Source organism: Canis aureus, chromosome 25 (genome assembly GCF_053574225.1).
Source record: "Canis aureus isolate CA01 chromosome 25, VMU_Caureus_v.1.0, whole genome shotgun sequence".
NCBI lineage: Eukaryota > Metazoa > Chordata > Mammalia > Carnivora > Canidae > Canis > Canis aureus.
In genome coordinates, this window is record NC_135635.1 from 32,868,393 (window position 1) to 32,892,660 (window position 24,268).

Genomic DNA, 24,268 nt, shown 5'->3' on the forward strand with positions numbered 1-24,268 from the left:
ACTTATTTATGATAGTCACAGAGAGAGAGAGAGAGAGAGAGAGAGAGGGGCAGAGACACAGGCAGAGGGAAAAGCAGGCTCCATGCACCGGGAGCCCGACGTGGGATTCGATCCCAGGTCTGCAGGATCGCGCCCTGGGCCAAAGGCAGGCGCCAAACCGCTGCGCCACCCAGGGATCCCTCCCTAGTCATTCTAAAGCTCTGTCTCTACTTTTTTTAACAGTGAGCCTAAAGAACATAACAAAGATTTACAAAGTAGGAACTTACAACCATGAAATCAGCTTATAATAAAGATTAAGTAAAAAAGATTATGAAGAAGATTAAAATATAAGACTCTAATATTTCCACTAAAGTTCAATATAGGGGATCCCTGGGTGGCTCAGCGGTTTGGCACCTGCCTTCGGCCCGGGGCATGATCCTGGAGACCTGGGATCAAGTCCCATGTCAGGCTCTCTGCATGAAGCCTGCTTCTCCCTCTGCCTGTGTCTCTGCCTCTCTCTGTCTCTGTGTGTCTCTCATGAATAAATAAATAAAATCTTTTAAAAAAATAAAGTTCAATATAAAAGAAAAAAATATGAACTCTTTAAGAATCAGAAAGTTTTTAAAATTTAATTAAGAATAATAAGATCAACCACTTTCTTCAAGTTCTATGAAAAACCTAAATGTCAGTAAAATACAAAATAATATCAAAAACCTAAAAGAATAAAAACAGTCATGCTTTTTATTTAATATGGTTTTTAACTTATAATCTGTAATACCTTTTGTAGCTTCTGATTAATATCTCCTTTAGCTGTAATCTTCACTTGAAATTCTGCTTCATATTCTTCTTCCATATATCGACGACGTTTAGACTGTACATTGTCCATGTCCTCTGATTTAGAACGTTTTCTTCTAGAAAATTCACCTCAGAACAAAAAGTATAATGATTAGTCAGGTTTGCATTATAGACCCTAATGCCTCTTTTCTGTTCTCAACAAAATATTATTTCTAACTATCATAATATTATTTCAATCAGTTATTTTATGAATTATTTTTGAAATTAGAAAAGTGGATAGGTAACTTTTAAACTCTGAACTTGAAATGATTTTCAATATGCTACACAAGAACTCCCTCATGACTAAGCAATGTATAACATAAACATAAAACATTCTTTCCTTGGAAGTATATTAAGATGGAGAATCACCTAATATATCAATATGAGATTAGAAGAAATAATCTCATATTCATTCCCTTAGCTAAATAGTGAACATGAGTCCTCTGATAAAATGTAATACTCATTCTCATGTCATAGATTTCTAACTGTACAAAGATTTAATTATTTAATTCTTCCTCTTCAATACATTTTTTTCTCAGTAAATTTAGAAAAAAAATTCTTAATTATTAGCCTTAGGAAAATAACATAAGACTAGTTATTCTTTTTTCTTTTTGAAGATTTATTTATTTGAGAGAGAGAAAAAAACTCATATACTTGCAAAGGGGGAGGGGCAGAGGGAGAGAAGAGAACTTCAAGCCGACTCCCTGCTGAGCAGGGAGCCAACACAGGGCTGAATCCCAGGACCCTCAAATTAAGACTCTCAGAATTTGACTAGAGCCAAAATCACAAGTCAAACACTTAATTAACTGAGCACCCAGGCACTCAAGGCTAGTTATTCTTAACATATCATAATGAATTCCAAGTAAATAAAAATAATAAAATTTCTATCATTATAAAAGTAAATTTGGTAAAGATATTCAAAGATCTTCAGTTAGAAAATTTATATTTCAAATACTGATAACATTCATGAGATCATCTGTTTTTTTTTCAATATATAAAAAATAAAAATACTAAAATCTCTACTTATTAAAGGGAAACATCCTTATGTGACCATAAGTATCCCTCTTCGCTTTTCTCTATATCCATGTATCTATATGCCTACTTTTAAATCCAGTTCTACTCTAGGACTTCTCTTACAATCATTACTTATATAGTCAGACATGGAAACCAGAATGACAAGGAGACACAGAACCTAGGTTTACTGACTTCTAGTCCAATGATAATCTTATAAACCTAACGACACCCAGTCCCATCAAGTCCTCCTTCCTGTGAAACTTAGGAAACTTAAGGAGACAGACACGGATTGTCATTGACTTCTATCACCCCTGACAAAATTTTTATAGTCTCACGCTCTAAACATAAATCTAAAAACAATCTACCTCAATACATTAAGGTAGTACCTTATTAAATATTAAACATCTTTCTTATAGAATAATGAAAAGTATAAAAAAATAAAATACTAAAGTATATAAAATAGTAATTTTAAAAATCCTTGGGTTAGCAATCAACAAAATGATTTAATTATGTTTACTAAAACCACAAACTTTTTAAATCATCTCATAGAAAGGAAATATATTACACAGCCTTAAAAAAAGAAACAATGAATTACTATTTTTCTAAACTAGTTCAGGTTTTTTGTACATGCTTACTTTTCTCAGAAGGTCTTTCATCTTCATTTATTACTTGCTCTTCTTCCTCAGGTTTGCTGTCCTTTTCATTAGTTTCTACTTCTGCTATAACAAAAAAATGGAAAAGGAAATCTTACTTCCATTAGAATTCACAGCAGCTCATTCTAATTTATAATTTTAGTGTTATCTATCCAGTCAATAAACTTCTACAAAATCAGTCTCAAAATATGAAATTTTAGGACTAAAAAGGGAGCATGGCATGGATTGGTAGAAATGAATGACCAAGTCCACTTTCAAATGACATTACAGGGACATCTGGGTGGCTCAGGCAGTTAAGTGTCTGCCTTCAATTCAGGTCATGATCCCAGTGTTCTGGAATCAAGCCCTGTGTTATTGGACTTCCTTCTCAGTGAGGAGCCTGCTTCTCCCTCTCCCTCTGCCATTCTCCCAGCTTGTGCTCTCTGGCTCTCTGTCAAATAAGTAAATAAAATCTTTTTTAAAAAATGCTCCTACAAATTCATAAAAAGCTCTTAAACATGGAAAAACTAACAGTATAAATTTTAAAAGAATCTTACTTAGTAATTTACTGTCAATAGTAGATAACTAAAATCTATTGTAAAACATTTAGATTCCATTACATTGAACTATTAAAACTGCAATACGATAGTGATAATTTCAAAAAAAAAATTACAAAGTACTGCCAAATTCAAAACATCTAACATTTTAACCAGGCACATTAAATCACTAAGTTACTTTAATAGTTGTAAGATAGTTCGTAAAATAGAAATGGATAAGCTATTATAAAGATAACAAAAGTTCAACTTCCCCACTGCAACTGGCTCGCTCCCCAGGGGTTTCAATAAAGCATGCTGTTTCATCATATTCTGCAACCAAAATTAAATACATAATCACAAGGAATATAACATTATACAAAGATTCTGAAATGGCATTTCTTCTCTAGAAGCCAGGCACCCCTACTAAAACTATTTTTAAACTTTAAAATAAAGTATTAAAAATAAATAAATGGAAAATAAATAAAATAAATATTATAAAATTAACTTTCCATTTAACTATACTCATTAGAAATATTTTAGGATTTCATCCCTCCAACTCCAGTTTCAATGAAATGAAAATTTCTTTTGCTTCCTTGTGGATTCCAAACTCATTATAAAGCAATTTTTTCTATATAGTTTTCCAAATCCTCTTGATTGGAATACTGAGGATGGTGACTCCTGAGCTTCCTAGTCCCCAGAGTATCCAGAGACATTGAATTACTGGGTTGCTTTTTATTTGAAAAATTATTGCTCCACTCAAAAAACATAATTATGGCTCCAATCAGAGTAACTACAAGCCAGATCAGCCATAACACAGCAGAGCAACTGGCCTGCCAATTTGATCTCTTTTATGTGTATGTTAGCTCCCTCTCCTCTTATAAATAGATCAAACTTAGCTTGAACTTCTTCCATTTTCTCAACAACCCCGTATTACCCAATTCCCATTTTCCAGATATGCTTGGAAGAAATGGCTAGATTTTCAACACTTTAAAGCAGTTATTGGAATTTTAAAATAGACAGAATTAAAATTTATACGTGAGTTCTATTTAGTGGAAAGAACTTGGGATAAGAAAAATGGTTCTACAGAAAGGAACAAGGCCCTATGTTTAATTTTTTGTTCACAGAGCCTCTATAAAATCTGAGAGTGGATCTGCTTTAACCCAGAATAATAATCAAAGGCCCATGTACATAGACATCTTTTACATAATCTCAAGTACTTCAAGAGATGCCTGAAACTCATCCAAAGACGTAGGTTAAGACTGTCTTTTTTTAGAATCTGTCCTCATTCATAGTTTCTGCTATAATTCCTATAGTACTGAGTACAGATTTATTGCAAATTAGACCATTTTCATATATAGTTCTACGCGTGGCATTCTTTCCTTTCAGCTAGACTAGACAATAGTAAACTAACTAAGAGCAGGTACTGTATCTTTTATTTTTGGTAACCCTAAAAACTTTGGGAAAGAGCTGAGACAAAGCAGATGTTTAATACCTATATGATAATCATTATCTTAAATAAGACTTCATAAAATAAAGGTGGAAAAAATGTACTTTTTCCATTTTTCCACTGAAAAAATAAATATTTTCAGTCTTGTGGACCGACCATATGGTCTCTGATGCAACTACTTAACTCTGTCCATGTAGCAGGAAGCAGTGATAAACAATATGTAATATATGAACACATGAGCATGGTTATATTGCAAAAAAAATTTATTGACAGAAACAGAGCCTATAGGCTATGGTTTGTCAATCTGTCTGAAACTGACTCTTTGAGAATATTTAAAACAAAACAAAAAATTCCTATGGATTAATTAAAGATAATATATACTTTAGCAAAATGGACAAAGTACATGAACAGGCAATTTATAGATAAGGAAATACAAATGGTCAATAATAAACATATAAAAATTTTCAACCTTACAAGACATATCAGAAAAATGTGGCAATAAATTTTTGAGTTGGGACGCCTGGGTGGCTCGGTGGTTTAGCACCTGCTTTTGGCCCAGGGCGTGATCCTGGAGTCCTGGGATGAAGTCCCACATCGGGCTCCCTGCATGGAGCCTAGTTCTGCCTGTCTCTCTCTCTCTCTCTCTCTCTCATGAATAAATAAATAAAATCTTTTTTTTTAATGTTTTTAAGTTTTATTTAACCAATACAAACTTCCAAATAATATCTCCTACAGTGAATTTTTGCGAACCCTTTTAAAGCAAAACTTGGGGGGAAAAATATATTTTACTAATTCCAATTTTCTTCCCATTCTCTCTGAAACCCAATCTCAATTAGGTTTTCAATTCCACCACCTCGTGTCAAGGTCACATATGGATCTTCAGGTTATTAAATATTTGTCTTCCATCCTACTGGAACAAACAGTAGCATTTGATACATAAACAGAGTTGGGTTGATTATTCCTTCCTCCTTGCAACTTCCTCTTTATTTGACATCTAAGATATCAGAATTTCTTATTTTTCTTTTTACCAGAAAAGCTGCTCTTCCTTTTCTTTTTGGTTAATATACTCATTTGTTTTTATTATTATTGAAGTATAGTTGATGTAAGAGCTACTCTTTCTTGGTCTCCTTTGCTGGTTTTTCTTCTTCATCTCCCAACCTCTAAACACTGGAATTTCAAAAGCTCAGTTCTTGTACCTATTCTTATCTCCATTTATACTCCCTGAGGTGATCTCATCTTGTCATTCAACTTCAACTAAGGTCTATATGCTATCTACTCCTAAATTTTTCTAGATAGTCCAAGTCTCTGTTCTGAAATACCCATATCTAACTTGGGCAGCAATAGTCATTTGTAACTGATGTTCTTCCTATACTTCCCTTTCCAAAATCTGCTTCTTTGATCTTCCTCAACTTTGAAAAGAAAAACCTGCAATTTCTACACCAATATACAGGAATATGAGGTTCCACACAGAAAAGTTAAATACAATAAGAAACAAATGAATGTAAGTGGATTGAAATAATAAAGAACTTCAGCTGAACACAATAAACATTGGCAATAAATTATCAATAAATTTTAATTAACTAAACCACAGTAATTCTATAACTACTAACTTAACTAAAAACAGACAAACCCCATGAAATTCTATTCCTGTGCAATTACCCTCATAAGCACTTATATTTATCTTAAAGAGCCAATGAATAGGGAAAAACAAATCAACCAGATACATTTTTCATTTGAAATAAAATTTGGAGGGAAACTGTAATCAAAATTTAGTGTAAAATATAGCTTAATCTAAAACAGATTTTAAATGTTAAGAAATAGCAATGTTTATACAATTAAAAAGTAGTTGGGGAAGAGCTCTCCCTCCTATTTCTCTATTAAGAAATAGAATGAGAGGGAAGCCTGGATGGTTCAGTGGTTGAGCATCTGCCTCTGGCTCATGTTGTGATCCCAGGCTTCTGGAATCAAGTGCCACATCAGGCTCCCAAGGGAGAGCCTGCTTCTCCCTCTGCCTATGTCTCTACGTCTCTCTGGGCCTCTCATGAATAAATAAAATCTGAAGAAAGAAGAAAAGGAAAAAGAAAGAAAAGAAGAAAAGAAAAGAAAAGAAAAGAAAAGAAAAGAAAAGAAAAGAAAAGAAAAGAAAAGAAAAGAAAAGAAGAAAAGAAAGAAAAGAAAAGAAAAGAAAAGAAAAGAAAGAAAAGAAATAGAATGAGAAAGGCCAAGAAGGATGAAAAAATGGAGAATGCTGTAGCCCAAAAGCTAAAGAAGTGTCTCAAGAGGGAGGGACTATTAAAAGAGACTATCCAAGTGTGAGAGAATAGACAAAATTTTGGATTTAAATCCCTGGATTTAACAATATGAACATCAATGTCACTTCACTGAGAATAAGGATGGGGGACTGGCAAGGTGAAAATCAAAATTCAATTAAATTGAAGAATAAGTAGGAGGAAAAAAACAGCGCTAGCCTATTAACAGACCTTGAAGAATGACTATGAAAGAGAGGAATGAGATGGAACAGAAGCTAGAGAAAGAATACACGGCATGGAAAGTGAATGGAAGATAAACTAAGGCATGTACCTCTTGTACTGCTGTTTAAACTTGTCCAGAGAGATATCTTTATTTTCCTGGCCTTCTTAATAAACATATTATCATCTTAATCATCTAATGAGTATCAGTTATCATACAGTACTATGTAACAACATGACAGTATCTTTAGGCCTACTCAGTTTATCTGCAATACTTTCTTAGGTCTTTCTTTTAGTACTATAAAATTAAAATGGCTTTTTTATTTGCTGTTATCTTTCATTATTTCTTATTGCTGCTCAAAGCTATCATAACTGTTATATTTAAAACAAATTGGCTAAAGAAGTACCTGAAATGACAGAGGTTTATGTTTTCCTATTAGTACAGCACATAAATGTTAGTAGCTATAGGAAAGAGGTAGTCCCCAGTACTTCAGTTTATAATTCTGTGCTCTGAAAACATTAAAAATTAGTCAAGAATACTAGGGGTCCTGGGATAAAGCCCCGCATTGGACTCTCTGCTCAGCAGGAAGTCTGTTTCTTCTCCCTGTCCCTTCAGCCCCTTTGAGCACTCTCTCAAATACATAAATAAAACCCCCCCAAAAAAATTATGAAAGTAATAACTCACTGGAGGGTATTATGCTGAGTGAAGTAAGTCAGTCGGAGAAGGACAAACATTATATGTTCTCATTCATTTGGGGAATATAAATAATAGTGAAAGGGAATATAAGGGAAGGGGGAAGAAATGTGTGGGAAATATCAGAAAGGGAGACAGAACGTAAAGACTGCTAACTCTGGGAAACTAACTAGGGGTGGTGGAAGGGGAGGAGGGCGGGGGGTGGGAGTGAATGGGTGACGGGCACTGGGGGTTATTCTGTATGTTAGTAAATTGAACACTAATAAAAAATAAATTAAAAAAAAAAAAGAAAGTAATAACTCAGAAGGTACGCATGTACTATAGTCCCCCCTTATCTGCAGGGACTATGTTCCAAGAACCCTAGTGGATGCCTGAAACCATGGATAGTACTGAAGCCTCTATGTTTTTTCCTATACATATATACTTACGATATAGTTTAATTTATAAATTAGACACAGATGAACAATAATTCAATAATTATAAAAAGTATACTGCGATAAGTTATATAAATACGGTCTCTCAAAATTTTATTGTACTATACTCATAGATCTTATGATGATGTGAAGTGTTAAAATGCGCATGTGATGAAATGAAGTAAGATGAATGACATAGGCATTGTGATGCACCATTAAGCTACTACTGACCTAGAAAGTTACTACTACTAAGAAAAAGTCAGAGAAGAATAACCTGCTTTCAAACCATGGTTGACTGTGGATAACAAACTGCAGAAACTGAAATCACTGATAAAAAGGGACTAGTGTAACAGATTCCACTCCCGTGTAAAGAGAACAGAGTACACTTTTAAGACCCATGAAGAAACTACACCACAATGCATTATACACAAAACTTCCTTGGGGGGGAGGGGGGGGGGTGGGGGCAGGAAATAAAAGTTTAGTTACCAGCTAAGAAATTAAATCTATCACTACACTTACTCTGCTACTAGCATACAATCAAGATAAAAGTCTAAAAGTAACCGGGGCACCTGGGTGGCTCAGTTGCTTAAGCATCTGTCTTCAGCTCAGGTCAAGATTGTGGAGTCCTGAGATTCAGCCTTGTGCCTTGGGCTCCTTGCTCAGCAGAGTCTGCTGCTGCTCCCTTTCCCACTACCCCTCCACCACACCCCACTTGTAATTTCTTTCTCACGTTATTCTCTCTCTCTCAAATAATCTTTTAAATTAAAAAAAAAAAAGTAACCAAAAATAAATGCAAGTTTGAATTTTCAAAGTATGCAACATGGATGGGTGGCTTAATAGTCATCTCTTGGCATTTAACAGCATTGAGTGGGATGGTCTCTAATATCAAAACCCTGGCATAAAGGTAAAATGTATAAACTCATTAAATAACAATCTGCAATTTGCTATGAGTATTAAAAGGTTTTCTAAGTACTTATCCCAATACCTCTCTCTCTATAAATACTTATTAAATGAATGAGTTAAGGTCATCTTACATATGGTTACTTATTATCTTTCCAAAATCTAACTTCATTATGTCATTCTCCTCTGCCTGAAATCATCTAATGGCTCCCAAGTACTATCAGAACACTTTAGCATTGTAACCAAGGTTCTCCATGATACACTTCTCTCACATTATTGATTATTCACTCACTCCACAAATATTTACTGAGCACTGATTATAAGACAAGCATTATTTTAGCCTTAAGATGATGGCTCAGAGCAAGTGTGATGATAGTAGATGATAAAACAGACTGAATTCTAAAGCTACTCTGAAGGCAGAGCCAATGAGATTTCCTGATAGACTGATGAGATATGAAACACAAGAAAAAAATAATGCTTCCAAGATTTTTGGCCTAAGCAAGTAGGATGAAGCTACAATTAAGAGGGATTATTCTTCACTAAAACCCTGTATTATACATATAGTGAAAAGAAAGCGCTTTCCTAAATGCATCTATGTTTTTATAAAGTTACCCTTTTCTAAACTCCCAGAATACCAATTTACCATTATTACTGTATTCACAGCCTTGTATTTAATGTCCTGCGATTGAATTCTTGTCTGCATTCTAAGGGCAAGTACTAAATTTTATCTTTAAACCCCCAAAACCGGGATCCCTGGGTGGCGCAGCGGTTTGGCGCCTGCCTTTGGCCCAGGGCGCGATCCTGGAGACCCGGGATCGAATCCCACATCGGGCTCCCGGTGCTTGGAGCCTGCTTCTCCCTCTGCCTATGTCTCTGCCTCTCTCTCTCTCTCTCTCTCTCTGTGACTATCATAAATAATAAATAAAAGAAAAAAAAATTAAAAAAAAAAAAAGACTATTGTTTAAACCCCCAAAACCAAGAACAGCCTGGTTTGTCTCTCTATAATGCTTCAATAAATGAATAAATGATCTTTGGAAATGAAGACATCTTTTAAGAAGAAAAAATCTTTACTTCCAAAAACTGGTAATGATATATTGGGGGGAAAAACATCCCTGAGTCTCCTAGGCCTGTCTCTTATTTCTTCTGAACAAACTAGAAATCAAATGCTGTGTTTCATGCTACAAGGTCACTCTTCTCACAGAGTTCTAAGGCTAAGAGTCTGGTGATACAATAAGAACATAAAGGTATTAATGCCACTCTCAAAAGAGTTGAGGAAATTTCAAATAGATTTCATGTTTGAGTTTGATCACAAAAGCAAAATACAATTTTTCTCATTCCTTGGAAAGATAGGCTTTTGAACCAACTATGAAGTTTATATACCTTTGATATAAAAGGGTTTGGAATTAAATCAAAGTAATAGGGATCCAACAAAAGAGAAGAACACAATCGAATAAAACAGAACTAAGTTACAGAGAAATCATTCAGAAGATGCAGAGGAAGAGAGTAGGTTGGGTAGAATCTGGGTAGAATCAAGAAGACTGAGGAAGCAAATGGATGAAGTCTTTATGAAATAGATTATCAGTCTTCAAGGTTTCTGGATTCTAGCAATGGTTGTGTCATTCTGTAGACAAGGAATATTAGAGGAATCATATTTCACGAGAAAAAATTAATTGTAAAATGTGATGTTACACTTGAAGCAAATAATTTAAACCAGTAGGCTTTTACATTGTAAATTGCTTGGATGCTAAGTAATAGCAAGAACAACTGTTAGAACTTTGATCAATTATGTACTGACTTGAAATTGTTATCTCATGTGTTATGTTGGGTCTATCTTATCTCTATCCTAGACTAGAAGTCCCTTAAGGTCAAGGGCCATATTTTCCTATTATTTTACCTCCCTTCTTATCCATTCACATAATATTGCTCACAGAGTGGGTATAAATCTAAATTCTGTTAAGAATCTATGAAGTTGGGGATCCCTGGGTAGCTCAGCGGTTTAGTGCCTGCCTTTGGCCCAGGGCCTGATCCTGGAGTCCTGGGATCAAGTCCCATGTCAGGCTCCCTGCATGGAGCCTGCTTCTCCCTCTGCCTGTGTCTCTGCCCCACCCCCACCCCCCGCGCGCGCGCGCTCTCTCTCTCTCTCTCTCTCTATATATATATATGTATATCATGAATAAATAAAATCTAAAAAAAAGAATATATGAAGTTTAGAGATCAAGAGATCATTCTAGTCACCATCGTTCTCAACTTTCTCTGCAGCTAAAAAAATTTAAAAATTCATAAGAATGCTATATTAAGCAATTTATTAAACCTAATCAAAATATTTAAAACTTAAGTAATATGCTAACCTGGAGAGCATGTTTCATTTTGTGATATAACTTCAGACTCATCTTTTTCACCAGAAAGATCCTCTTCATCAGAGAGGACCAAAAAGGCTTCTTTTGGCAAACTCTCACTGCTTTCTTGTTTAGATGGTGAACCAAAAGAACCTTCCATCTTCTCTTCCAAATCTGGATTGGTCTCATCAATTGGAAGGAGAGAAGTTTTAGAAAAGCACGTAAGTTCATCTTCAGCAGGTGCAAGCTTTTCCAAAATAGGAATAATTTCATCTGTCTCCATAGAATCTGTATTTTCCAAGATAATTTCATTTTTGTCATCTTTTATAATATTTTCACTAATGGTTTCTACAAGGTCTGCAGAATTTTCATCTTCATTCTTTTCACTTTGGTCAATTTCCATACTGCTGGAGATAGCCTCCTCTCTAAGAGCAGGTTCTGTGACAGCATCTTCCTTTACCTTCTTTTCATTCTCAGGAGGTAGATCTGAACAAATAACTGTATCATCTGTTTCTAGGGTTTCTTCATCAGCATCAATATTACTATCAGCTTTATTTTTCTCATCCAATGAGAAAATTTGGTCTAACTTTTCATCATCCCCATTTTTTTCAAGAAAATCATCACCTTTATTGCTACTAAGCTCTGTACTGTCAGTTTCAGGCACAGGTTCACAAACTGGTACAGAAGCTGGTTCAAAGGTGGGATCAGAGGTTAGTTCATCAGAAGTGGGTTCATCAGAGGCCAGATCACCAGAGGTTGGATCACCAGAGGCTAGATCACCAGAAGCCAGATCACCAGAGGGTGGATCATCAGAGGCCAATGCTCCAGAGGACAGATCACCAGAGGCTGAATCACCAGAGGCTGGATCACTGGAGATCGGTTCACCAGAGACTGATTCATCAGGGACTGACTCACCAGACACCAATTCACCAGAGAATGGCTCACTGGAAACTGTTTCACCAGAGACTATTTCACCAGAGGTGATATCACCAGAGGTGGGATCGCCAGAGGTGGGATCACCAGAGGCAAGATCACTAGAGGTGGCATCACCAAAGGTTAATACTTCAGAAGCCAGATCTTCAGGGGTTGAATCTCCAGATGCTGGATCTCCCATAGCCAGATCAACAGAGGCTGGCTCTTCAGAAGCTGGTTCAGCAGTCAGTTTACAAACTAGTTCAGGAGCTATATTATTAGTAGACAAAGGTTCATGCTTTAAATCATCATCCTGCTTGTTTTTTACATTAACATTTAAGGTACAGGACGTTTCTTTCCATTCTGATTTACTTTTTTCAGGGTCAAAACAAAGCTCTTCAATGCCATTCACCTCTTCTTTGTCATTAATATAATCCATATTTTCCAAAGGTGAGGTTGGGTCCAAATCTCCATTTTCATGGTTGCCATTTAACAGCTTAACATCAGCTTTCAACAGTTCTTCTTTGACCTTGTACACTGCTTCAAGTTGCTGACGATCACTCACTCTCATTGTTTTTCGAGCCTTAAAGACTTTTTTCTGAGGTTCTTCTATACTATCCATTTTGAATCTTTAAAAAGAGAAAGAGAGAGAGTTTAATAATTGAAACAGAAGCCACCTAATCATAGATGAACTGCAAACTGATCTTAACAAGCAAGTAGGCCTTAATGTAATTTTGAAATAATGACATATAGAAAGCATAATAATCCTTGCTATGTGTTAATTTTCATATTAATTGGGCTTATGTAATGTAAAATTGATGACAGGTATGAACCATACATAGAAGATCAATCATCATGAAGTACTAAAAAAAAAAAAAAAAAAAATGACTAGCTTTTTTGGGAGGACAGCAAGAGTCAGTCTTTAGAGCCACTCTTGGAGCCGAACTGTAACGTCCCCTCTTCCTCCACTTCCCATTTTGCAAACAATTAAGGCCATTCATCCCATTAAAAAAGAAAAGACAAGACAAGAAAGGAAAAGAAAGAGAAAGAAAGAAAAAGAAAGAAAGAAAGAAAGAAAGAAAGAAAGAAAGAAAGAAAGAAAGAAAGAAGAGAGAGAAAGGAAAAAGTGACTAGTTTCTAGTTTTCTCAGTAAGCTAATGAATTCAGAATCTAGAGGATATAGAAGCATAAAAAAAGTAAATGCAGTAAAAAAGTAGATGGAGAAAGAAAAATAAAAGTATGAGAGACCAAAAGCAGTAGAGAGAGGAATGGGAAAGAGATATACAAATAAGGAAAAAAAGAAAGGAAAATTAAGGAAAGATGGCATTTGCAATCAGGCATATCTAAATTAACAGTACTATAAATATATTTACAAAAGATTACCATCCAAAAATTGCTAAGATAATTCTCAACAGGAAACATTCACATATCATATATTTGCAAATAATGTATCTAAGAGACTTGCATCTAAAAAATATAAAATACTATTACAACTGAATAACAACAAAAATAACCCAACTTTAAATGGACAAAGTAACTGGGGTGCCTGGGTGGCTCAGTCATTAAGCACCTGACTCTTAATTTCAACTCAGGTCATAACAGGGGTGTGGAATCAAGCAGGGAGTCTACATGAAAAGTCTGCTTGAGGTTCTCTCTCCCTTTCCCTTTCCTCTGCTTCTCCCCACCCACCTCTGCTCAAGGGAACACAGATCCGTGCACGTGTGTGCATGCTCTCTCAATTCTTTTTTAAACAGACCAAGTAATTGAATAGACGTTTCTCTAAAAGATATACCAATTGCCAATAAACCAATGCTAATAAAACACTAAAAAATGAAAAGATGCTCAACATTACTAGTCATCAGAGAAATATAAATCAAACTGCAATGAAATAACACTTCATATACACCAGAATGGCTATAATCAAAGAGAATAATGAGTATTGGTAAAGACACAGACAAACTGGAACCCTCACACAATGCTTGTGGGATTATAAAATGGTACAGCTGCTCTGGAAAAGTCTGGGAGTTCTGCATCATGCTAAACGTTAACCATTAATTTTCTATATTTCCTCTTTTGCAATACACATAAAGCTATAAATTTCCCTTTTAATGTTGCTTTAGCTGCATTGCATATTTTGATGTGTTACATCTTCATTGTTGCTCTGCTAAAATATTTTCTAATTTCTCTTGTGATTTATTCTTTCACATGTTATTTAAAAGTTGCTTTAAAAAGGCATATATTATGAGTATGTGAAGCTCATTAAAAAAAATACAAGGTTGGTTTCATTTTTTAAAAAATGAAGCAATGTAGATTATAAGTGAGTCATGAAGCATTATGGCTTTCTTTCAGGCCCAACCAAGGTGTCCATCTGATAAAATATATTATTTTCATATTACGATGTCTCGGAATGTAATCTTATTTAGACAGAATCTTTGCAAAGGTAAACAAGATAAAGTAACATCATTAGGGTGGGCCCTAATCCACTATGATTGGTATCCTTATAAAAAGGGGGAAATCTGGATATAGATATGCACACAGAGAGCCATGGAAAAACTGGAGTTTGGCTATCGCCAAGTCACAGCTAAGAGACAGGTCTGAAATAGGTCCTTCCTTAATCCCTGCATGGCCCTGGATTGCCTTCATTTCAAACTTTTAGCATCTAGAACTATGAGACAGTAAATTCCCTACTTAAGTAAAATAAGTAAGTAAGTAAGTAAATAAATAAATAAATAAATAAATTTCAAGCAATGAATTCAAAATTCATTGCATAAACAGAACAGAGGATGAAAATAAACACAAGATCATATCTAAAGATACAGTACATTCATTTGACAAAATTCAACACTGACTCATAATTAAAACTCTCAGGAAACTAATAGAAGAAAACAAATGTAATAAAGTTATCTACAAAAAGAAAACTACAGATATAATACTTAATGGTAAATCAAGATCAGAACCAAGACAAGGATATTCCCTAATACCATTTCTATGTTAACATCTAGCCAGTGCAGTAAGGCAAGCAAAAGATGCAAGGGTTTCATCCTGGAGAAAACAACGTCACTAGTCTATAATGGAATAAAACGGAAGTCTTTTATGCACTCAGATATACAGGAAGCAAGGATATTGCTTTCACACTGGATATTTACCTGTAGGAATGATGGTTGCATACACTTGCTCTGGCTGCGGGGGGCGGGGGGAGGGCTCGGAGAAGCAGCCTCTGACATCTGGGAACTTAATCTAAGGCTCACAGCTAGACCTCATTGTTACAAAATTGACTTGAAGCCATGTTGTTCTCCTTTTGAACATAACATCACCTCAATGTTCACATTAGACAAGTTCAATGTGCAACCTATAAAATATCAAACCTCTCTCTCTCTCTGACTAAATAAGCATGGCTACTTTGTTTTTAGTCAGTTACAGCTTTATTTCTGTCCTCCCTTACAGGTAAGATTTATTGAGATAACCAAGCATAGAATTGCTCCTACTTTCTGATAGCCCCCAATCCAAAGTAAAGCTCTATTTCCTCAAACTCTCCCCCAAATAACCCGATCTCTACTATATTAAACCCATAGCCTTGTTTCTAATATCCTCTTATTGACTGATGTGCCTCAGTTTCCCCCCATGATAAGCATTCTTCCTCACTGCAACAAATAATAAATCCAACATGTTCAATTACACATCTGATTCTGGTGTTCCATTGTTCTCTTTGGCTGAAAGGCATAAAACAAAGCCTAGCCTATTTGTTAGAGGCCAATACAGCCTAAGAACCTATCACTTTGTTACAGTACTTCTAGAATGTGGTACAATCTGCATTCATTTGCTCACTTTAAGCTAATTACTTACAATATATTTCTTAGTTTTCCTAGTATTTTAATTATGGAACTCAGTAAAACTATTCAGAAAAATTATCTTTCAATTGAACAGAAACTTCAATGCAAAATTATCATAGGCACTATTTTAAGGGCTATTCATTATAGTATACCATTTAAACTTCAAGTTTTTTCCCACCCACCATCCATTCCAAACTTATACTCACTGAAAATTTTTCTACAAAGAAGATGCAATGCAAATTTTGTAGTCACTTTTTCTTGCTGACTCCAAAGATAGAAATAATTAAATTTATAGCATAAGGAGTATGACTACCTTTTAAATATTTTAAATACTGAACTGCAATTCTTTTGGCCTCTGATCTCATAATAGTCCCATTGCTCAGCTGTTATATGGAAGCTGACAGTTACTGACAGGTACATTAATAGAAAGCATTTCCTCTTTAAAAAAAAAAAAAGTAAGTCTATTTTCATAATTTTTAGCAACTCCTTTAAGAACATAAATTCTGCAGAAAGAAATATGGATTTCAATTCCAGCTCTCCCATGTATTTACTATGGCACCAGGCAAGTTTCCTAATTTTAGTTCAGCTATCTTAGAGAGGGAATATCACTAACAGTACCTGCCACAGAAGTTGTAGTCATGATTAAATGAGATTCTATACATTAAGCACTTAGAAACCAGTGAACACTCAATAATGTTATCATGATTGTCTATGTATAAGAATATTTTCAGACATAAATTAGAGAATCTGAGACAAATTTCTCTTAAATATTTCTGGTATTTTGTAGATAAGTTAGATAATTTAACATGCAAACATGACTTTAAAAAATTGCCACCATGAAATAACATTTAATAAAAATAAATATCATTCAAGCAAGCTGGTTTTACGAATTAAATCGCCATTCAATTCAGTAATAACAAAGTACTGTACAAAGAATTACAAAATAACTACCATCTATACCCACAAGGGAGCACACTACAGCCATTTACCACATCTTTTATGGGTTCTAAGTATAATGAAAAACAGACAAAGCATAAGGAAGTAGCATGAACAACCAGTTCAAACTAGTTCAGCCATATCTGTACAAACCAATCAGCAGTAACTTTTTTAAAAATCTATTTTGCATAAAGAAAGTATATTTAGGAAAGATACACATTAGAAAAGGGTATGTTACCTGCAAACAAGTCTCCATGGCTGTACTACTGGAACAATACATTTCTAAGGATCATTTTAATACGTCATCTGGAACTGAGATGCCATTCACAAAACTATTCTACAAAAGAAAAACTACTTTTTTAGGTTGCAACACTAAAATGATGAAGCTTTCATGACTATAATTCATATAATCATATAGTTCATATAGAAAATGTCTGCCATATCTAGACGTAAATGTGTAAAACATAAGCTTTCTCTAGAAAATATTTTTTCATGAAGAAGATAATCAAAAAACTGTTTTTAGGTCCCTATTCTGTGTATTCAGATTCAAGAGCTCTGAGATAATATCAGCACTAATAAAATCTTTTTCTACAGCATTATAAAGGGTTTTTCACCTTTACCAAAGGAATTTATATTGAAATACCCAAGAAGGGTATGTTATCTGTAAATAAGTACCTATAGCTTGGAATTTTTTTCAGATTTTGGGTAAATTATTTTTTAAGGAAAGCCCAATGAGCCTCTTCTTTTTTTAAGTGAAAACATTTTCTTCTCTGCTTCATCCCTCTTCCACCTATAACTTTTATTCTTTTTTCTAGCAAAGAGATCATAGCTATGAAACAACAAAGGGAAGTATTACCAAAAGCTGTAATGTCTTAGCCTACAATCTGCCTGCTCAAAAAGCTCAAGAATTTAAGTGGCTGTTCAAGAGCTGCTCACAAACTCAGCCAATCAGTAGCCAGCATCCTGATTCCTGCCCAGCAACAGGAGACAGACAATAAGGTCAGAGAAACATAGTTAAAACCTGGATCCGAAATACGTCAGTGAGGTTCTTTGTCTAATATAAGTAATCTAGAACATATAAGCATAAAATCTAAATCCATATGATACACATTTAATATATCACATAAATAAATAAATAAAAATTTACAACTTTTATGCTATTTCAATTTCTCTTCCTTTAAATATCCATGAGTGTTTCCAGAAATATAAATCAACTCCCTAACTGGAGAAATAAGTCAAACATGGACAATACATAATAAGAATACACTTCTCACCCCATGGATAAGAATCTGCAAAATTCCAATGTAAATGTCTTTTTTAAAAAATCACAGTTTAACATTTATAAAACATTTGTAACTAAAAATTCAGCAATACCTTAAATGCAAATAATAAGATTATTTTCATACCCACCTATCACTGTTGTTACAGGTTTCTGATTCCAAAAATTAATAGTATTCTGGACCCAAAGGTTTACTACATACAGCATCATAAAGTGTTTTGTTGTCTACTGCACCGAACTGACTTCGTTTGATTCATCTAATGAGATTAAAATGTCTGACTCTTGACAATTTATATTAAGTGTTGTAAGTACAGCTACTATATCTTTTTCTCCTTAACTGCCTTGCCTTTCACAGCAGGTTATGAGCTCTCCCCTTTTGAAGCAATAAAGCAAATGTGTGGATTACAACAGTAAATATTCATGTAAATTGAATGGAAATTTTTCCTACACTACATATTCTACAGTCCTTTAAACATAAAATTATAAAATAAAAATAGGAAATCTGTCATCTGAATATTTTTTTCTCAAATTCACTACCTATCAGATTTTCTTAGTAAACAAGTTTTAAAAATAAACCTCATTCTTTTCTCCTTCAGTTACAGATGAACCCTGTAATTTTTCAAACATACCCAAGAGGGAGCTTGCTGCAGCCATACTCTTAGTTTATATAATCTCCCCATAGGAAAAATAAATCAGCAGCTGCTTCAGTACTTCGTCCTGTGAGAGAACTGAAATTCACCGTCTGATTGGCTCAAAGCCGTAGTTGTCTAAAACCAATCAGACATCAGCATCACAAACCTTGCCCAGCAACAAGGGAAGCAGATGAGGGCAAGTACTCTACTAAGAATCCAAACGGTATGAAAATAAAGGTGAACGTTTATATTGAAACTTTTTGATGAAACTGAAACATATTCATAAGATACTCCAAGATTTACAGGTTAAGTAATAAGTCTACAGGAGGGTTTCTTTGATGAATAAACAAGGATCTGTACTACCACTTTCCAAGAACAGTTAACAAAACAATAGGAAGTACCTGGATTGTTAAATCAAAACACACGCAGTCACACACAAACACTATCCTCATTCAAAGTTATGGATACCTGATGAAGTGTACTTAAAAATAAAACTTAGCACAAACTTGCAAAACGTGAAGCAAAGCCATTTAAGTGGACTTGACATTTTTAGCTTTGACATAAGCACTCCAAGGACACTCTGGCTGTTAAATGACATTAGTGTAACATTATTCCAAATAATGGGATGCTGGAAATAATTTTTATTCAAATTTGAGTTTTCATTAAATGGCTTAAATAAATATTGGTCAATAGGACTAATAATAGCTTACTCTTAATCACTTTATGCTCACGACTCCTAGCCTCTTTAGAAACATAGCTCTGCTACTTGATTCTTTAAGAACCCATTCTCCATTGAGAAGTGTGTGATTTTATTTCACACACTCGTATTTTACTTGAGAATTCTGTAACAGTCCTGAAAATAAAATCATGAAGAATATGCAGTATGTTGCAAAATAAGTATTTAACTCTGCTTTACTGTTTACTACCCCTTAATGAGACCAGTAAACCTGATAATGCAATGATCCATCCACTTTGATACATATCTGCACAAATTTAGTATAAAGACTTCCTACGGGATCCCTGGGTGGCGCAGCGGTTTGGCGCCTGCCTTTGGCCCAGGGCATGATCCTGGAGACCCAGGATCGAATCCCACATCAGGCTACCAGTGCATGGAGCCTGCTTCTCCCTCTGCCTATGTCTCTGCTTGTCTCTCTCTCTCTCTGTGACTATCATAAATAAAAATTAAAAAATAAAATAAAGACTTCCTACATTTTTATCTTAAAAACTGGATAACATCTCTGTTAATAATTTTCCTAAAACTTTAAACATAAGCACTACTCTCACTACTTCCATTTAAAATCCTATAAAGATTTTCATCATGTTTCCACATTCCCTTGCTTTCTATAGGTTTTCTCCCCCAGTCACTCACAAAGCACTGGCAATATTTACTTAAGGACCCAGAATCCTCTGTGGTTCACAATTCTTCAGTTCTACTAATGCTATTGTTCTTCTCTCGATTGCATAAAAACACCTTCATTAGCTATCTTACCGTCTTTTAAAAAATATCGATCGGTGAAATCTAACACTTATTCAGTAAAGTATTAAGTGATCATAATATTTGACACCTCAACAAAGAATCCCTTCTGCCTGTCATCAACCCTACAAATATCAGCTGGAGTATCAAAATGTGGAATGAAATATCCCCACACTAAATTTTTAGAAGATGATCAACTACAAAAGAAACAGGGAATTTCTGTACCATCAATTTCTTGGACAAAATAAGATCAAATCATGCTCTTGCAATTTTGGTTACAATAAAACTAGAATGGTCACTGGAGTCTAACTTGTTACATTCACTGCCATGTTTTGAGAAATTCTAGGGTAGTCTACATGAAAAAATGCAAGATGCCCTAAAATCACTTCTCCAAGTATATTTCTGGGACCATTCTGTTATATAGGCAAATTAAAACTAATCGACCTGATCTAACAAATCCAATTTTGGAATACATTTATCAAATTACACCCCCTTAGAAAATTAGCCAGTTACCCATCAGGTCCCTATCCACCAGCTTGGCCCACTCCCAAACTCTACCAACTATGCAGGTAACAGTGAAGTTACAGAAGTAACTTCAGTTAAAATTCAGGAATTTAAACAAGTCCAAATGTAATTTTCACAGTTTGCTTGGGTGAATTAAAAAACTCCCAGAATGATTTATGAGAAGTTTAAAGATGTATAATCCTTCAAATGCCAGGAAACAGCTCTAACTTTTCTTATCAACCTAACCTAAGGAGAAAAGAATAAAAGCTTACTTTGTTTATTAGCCAGCTTCCAGGAAATAATTTTGGGGCAACAATACCCACCCTGAAAAATCTTACTGGCTAAGAACATTCTTCTTTCTAGGTAATAGGCTGAAAGAGCAGCACCCTCACACACTAGGTCTTGTGGCAAAGGGAAAAGACCCCAATGACAGACCCATACAATATACCAGGGTTTTAAAGCTATCTCTTAGACACAGTATATGCCACTTTCATTCATAGTCTGTTGGTTAAAACCACAGTAGACATTAAGGGGGTGGAGAAGTAAAAAGCAACCACTGGAAAACACTTCATGTCTCATGGCAAAAGGCATAAATATATAATCTAAGATCTTACAGGAAGAAATAATAATAGTGAAATATCATATAATCTACCACGTTTTAAAAATACGTAATTATACAAAGCTTGGCCTACCAAGGATTTTTTTTTCTACCAAGGATTTCTAAACTAACAAAACTGGATCTACTCAATGTCTGTTCTAACATTAGCATAACAGTTGAAATAGGATATATCACCCTAACCGTCTAGATTTCAGGTTGCTCAAGTGTAAAACTGAGATCAGACCAAATGCTTGCTAAATTCCATTCTAGCTCAAAGTTTATATAACTTTACAAACGTCTAGTTATACTGCTCTTTTGTAATTAATTTTTCATTATAAAATACTGTGAACATGCAAAATTCTGATATAACAACTATGTGTGTACCCATCACCCAGGTAAGACACAAAACAATTAGGGAAAAAAAACAAAGCCCTCTATATAACACTACCAGACAGCATGCTCCTCCTTCTCCATCCCTAACTCCTTAACACAAGTTAAACATAATCTTGAATTCGATGCTTATTATATTTAGGCATGACTTACACTTTTTCTATATTATAAATTCCTCTTTTTGTTAACTAAACAATATATCTTAAAGGTAAAAAAGACACTGATATTTATCCAGGGGCAAATACATGTCAGACACTATACCAAGTCATAGTCTTTTCTCATTTATTTGACAACTTACATACATTCACATCTACATATGATCTGAATGAATACACCAATAACCATGCTGCTAACACACATTTCTTTACACAGTAATTTTAACATGGTAGGGTCAACCAGACACCCAATTCAGTACCAAGTTGTTTTTATTAGCATATATGCCCTTCTTATACATTTTATCCTTTAAATTTTGTTACCACAGAGTGTTCTAGAATGTTAAGCAATAAACAACAGATAATCCTTGATTAATACAGGTGTGAACTGCATGGGTCGATTTATATGCAAATTTTTTACAGTACAGTACTGTAAATTTTTTCCCTTATTTTCTTAATATTTCCTTTTCTCTAGCTTTACTATAAAAATAAAGTATATGATACATGCAACATATAAAATATGTCCTAACTGACTGCTAATGTTATCAGAAAAGCTTCCAGTAAATAGTAGACTATTAGTTAAGTTTTAGGGAAGTCAAAGTTATATGCAAATTTTTTACTGCATTAGGAATTGTCACCCTATCAACCATATTGTTCAAGAGTAAACTGTATTATGGTATTTGCCATAACTTCCTTCTCTATCACTTTGAAAATGGAGAAGTCATTCAATATAATTCCTAAAGACTATCCACAGAGTAAATGCAACCTGCAGACTAGTTCATATATTAGCTACATTAATACTACTACCAGGATCCTATATACTCGATTATCTTTTAAAAGTAACTTAGCCATAAGTCATCTCAGCAAATAACAGAATTCACTAAACAAAATATAAGGCAATTTCCTCAACCCTATAAAGGGAATTTAGGAAAAGCCCACAACTCACATACTTAATAGTGAAAGAAAGCTTTTACCCTAAGATCACGAATTAGACAGACAAAATGCTTGCTCTTACCACTCCTATTCAGCATCGATTAGAGGTTCTAGCCTGGGCAATTAAGACAAAAAAAAAAAAAAGAAATAAAGGTATCTAACTTGAACAAAGTAAAGCTTTCTCTATGTTCAATGACAAAATCTTATATACAGAAAATTGTAAAAAATCCACCAAGAAAATCATTAAAACTAGTAAATGACCTTAGAAGGTTGCAAGACACAAGATCAATATATAAAATCTACTGTATTTCTATACAGTTACAATGAACAATTCAAAAGTGAAGTTAGGCATGCCTGGGTGGCTCAGTGGTTGAGCATCTGCCTTTGGCTCAGGGTGTGTTCCCAGAGGTCCGGGATCGAATCCCACATTAGGCTTCCTGCATGGAGCCTGCTTCTCCCTCTGCTTATGTCTCTACCTCTCTCTCTCTCTCTCTCTGTCTCTCATGAATAAATAAATAAAATCTTCTAAAAAATGAAATTAAAAAACAATTCTATTTACAATAGCATCAAAAATAATAATAAAAAGAAGTACAAAGCTTCATCCTCTGAAAAACTATAAAACATTGAGGAAGTTAAAGAAGAGCTAAATAAACACAAAGACAATGCATACTCCTGAATCAAAAAGCTTAATATTAAGATGTCAACATTCAAAATTAATCTACTGGTAATCCCTATTAAAATTCTAGTTTTCTTTTTTGCAGAAACTGACAAGCTGATCCTTAAATACATATGGAAATGCAAGGGACCCAAAATAGGAAAAATAATCTTGAAAAAGAAAAACAACATTGAAAAACTCACTCTTCATATTTTCAAAACTTGCTACAAAGTTACAGTAATCCTATCAGTGTGGTGGTACTACTAGCAAAAAGGACGGACATAGGGGATCCCTGGGTGGCTCAGCGGTTTGGTGCCCGCCTTCGGCCCAGGGCCCGATCCTGGAGCCCCGGGATCGAGTGCCGTGTCAGGCTCCCAGCATGGACCCTGCTTCTCCCTCTGCCTGTGTCTCTGCCTCTCTCTCTCTCACTCTCATAAATAAATAAAAAAATAAATAAAATCTTAAAAAAAAAAAAAAGGACGGACATATAAATCAATGGAATAGATCACTCACTCAAGAAATAAATCCTCATATTTATTTACGGTCAACTAATATTTGACAAGGGTGCCAAGACAATTCAATGAAGAATAGTATTTTCAACAAATAGTGTGGGGACTACATGTGCATAGCCATTTGCAAAAAGATGAATTTGGACTCCTCATACCATATATAAAAATTAACTTCAAGTGTCTCAAAGACCTAAATTTAAGAGCTAGAAGT

General features: G+C 34.6%; 1 protein-coding gene across 12 annotated transcripts in view; it reads right to left on the reverse strand.

Moving 5' to 3' along the window:
* Positions 1-24,268, reverse strand: part of ATF7IP (activating transcription factor 7 interacting protein) — a 111,888-nt gene that overhangs the window by 45,224 nt on the left and 42,396 nt on the right. For 5 of the 12 annotated variants that reach the window (XM_077870988.1, XM_077870987.1, XM_077870993.1 and 2 more), the window contains 3 exons: positions 11,266-12,794; positions 2,463-2,546; positions 758-903 (listed from right to left, as the gene is read on the reverse strand). In XM_077870988.1, the coding sequence (XP_077727114.1) occupies positions 758-903; positions 2,463-2,546; positions 11,266-12,787 (1,752 nt within the window). In that variant the 5' untranslated portion in view covers positions 12,788-12,794. Of the gene's footprint in view, positions 1-757; positions 904-2,462; positions 2,547-11,265; positions 12,795-17,169; positions 17,269-18,839; positions 18,939-24,268 lie in introns of those variants that run through there. The other 7 variants (XM_077870989.1, XM_077870992.1, XM_077870991.1 and 4 more) reach the window with 4 other exon arrangements.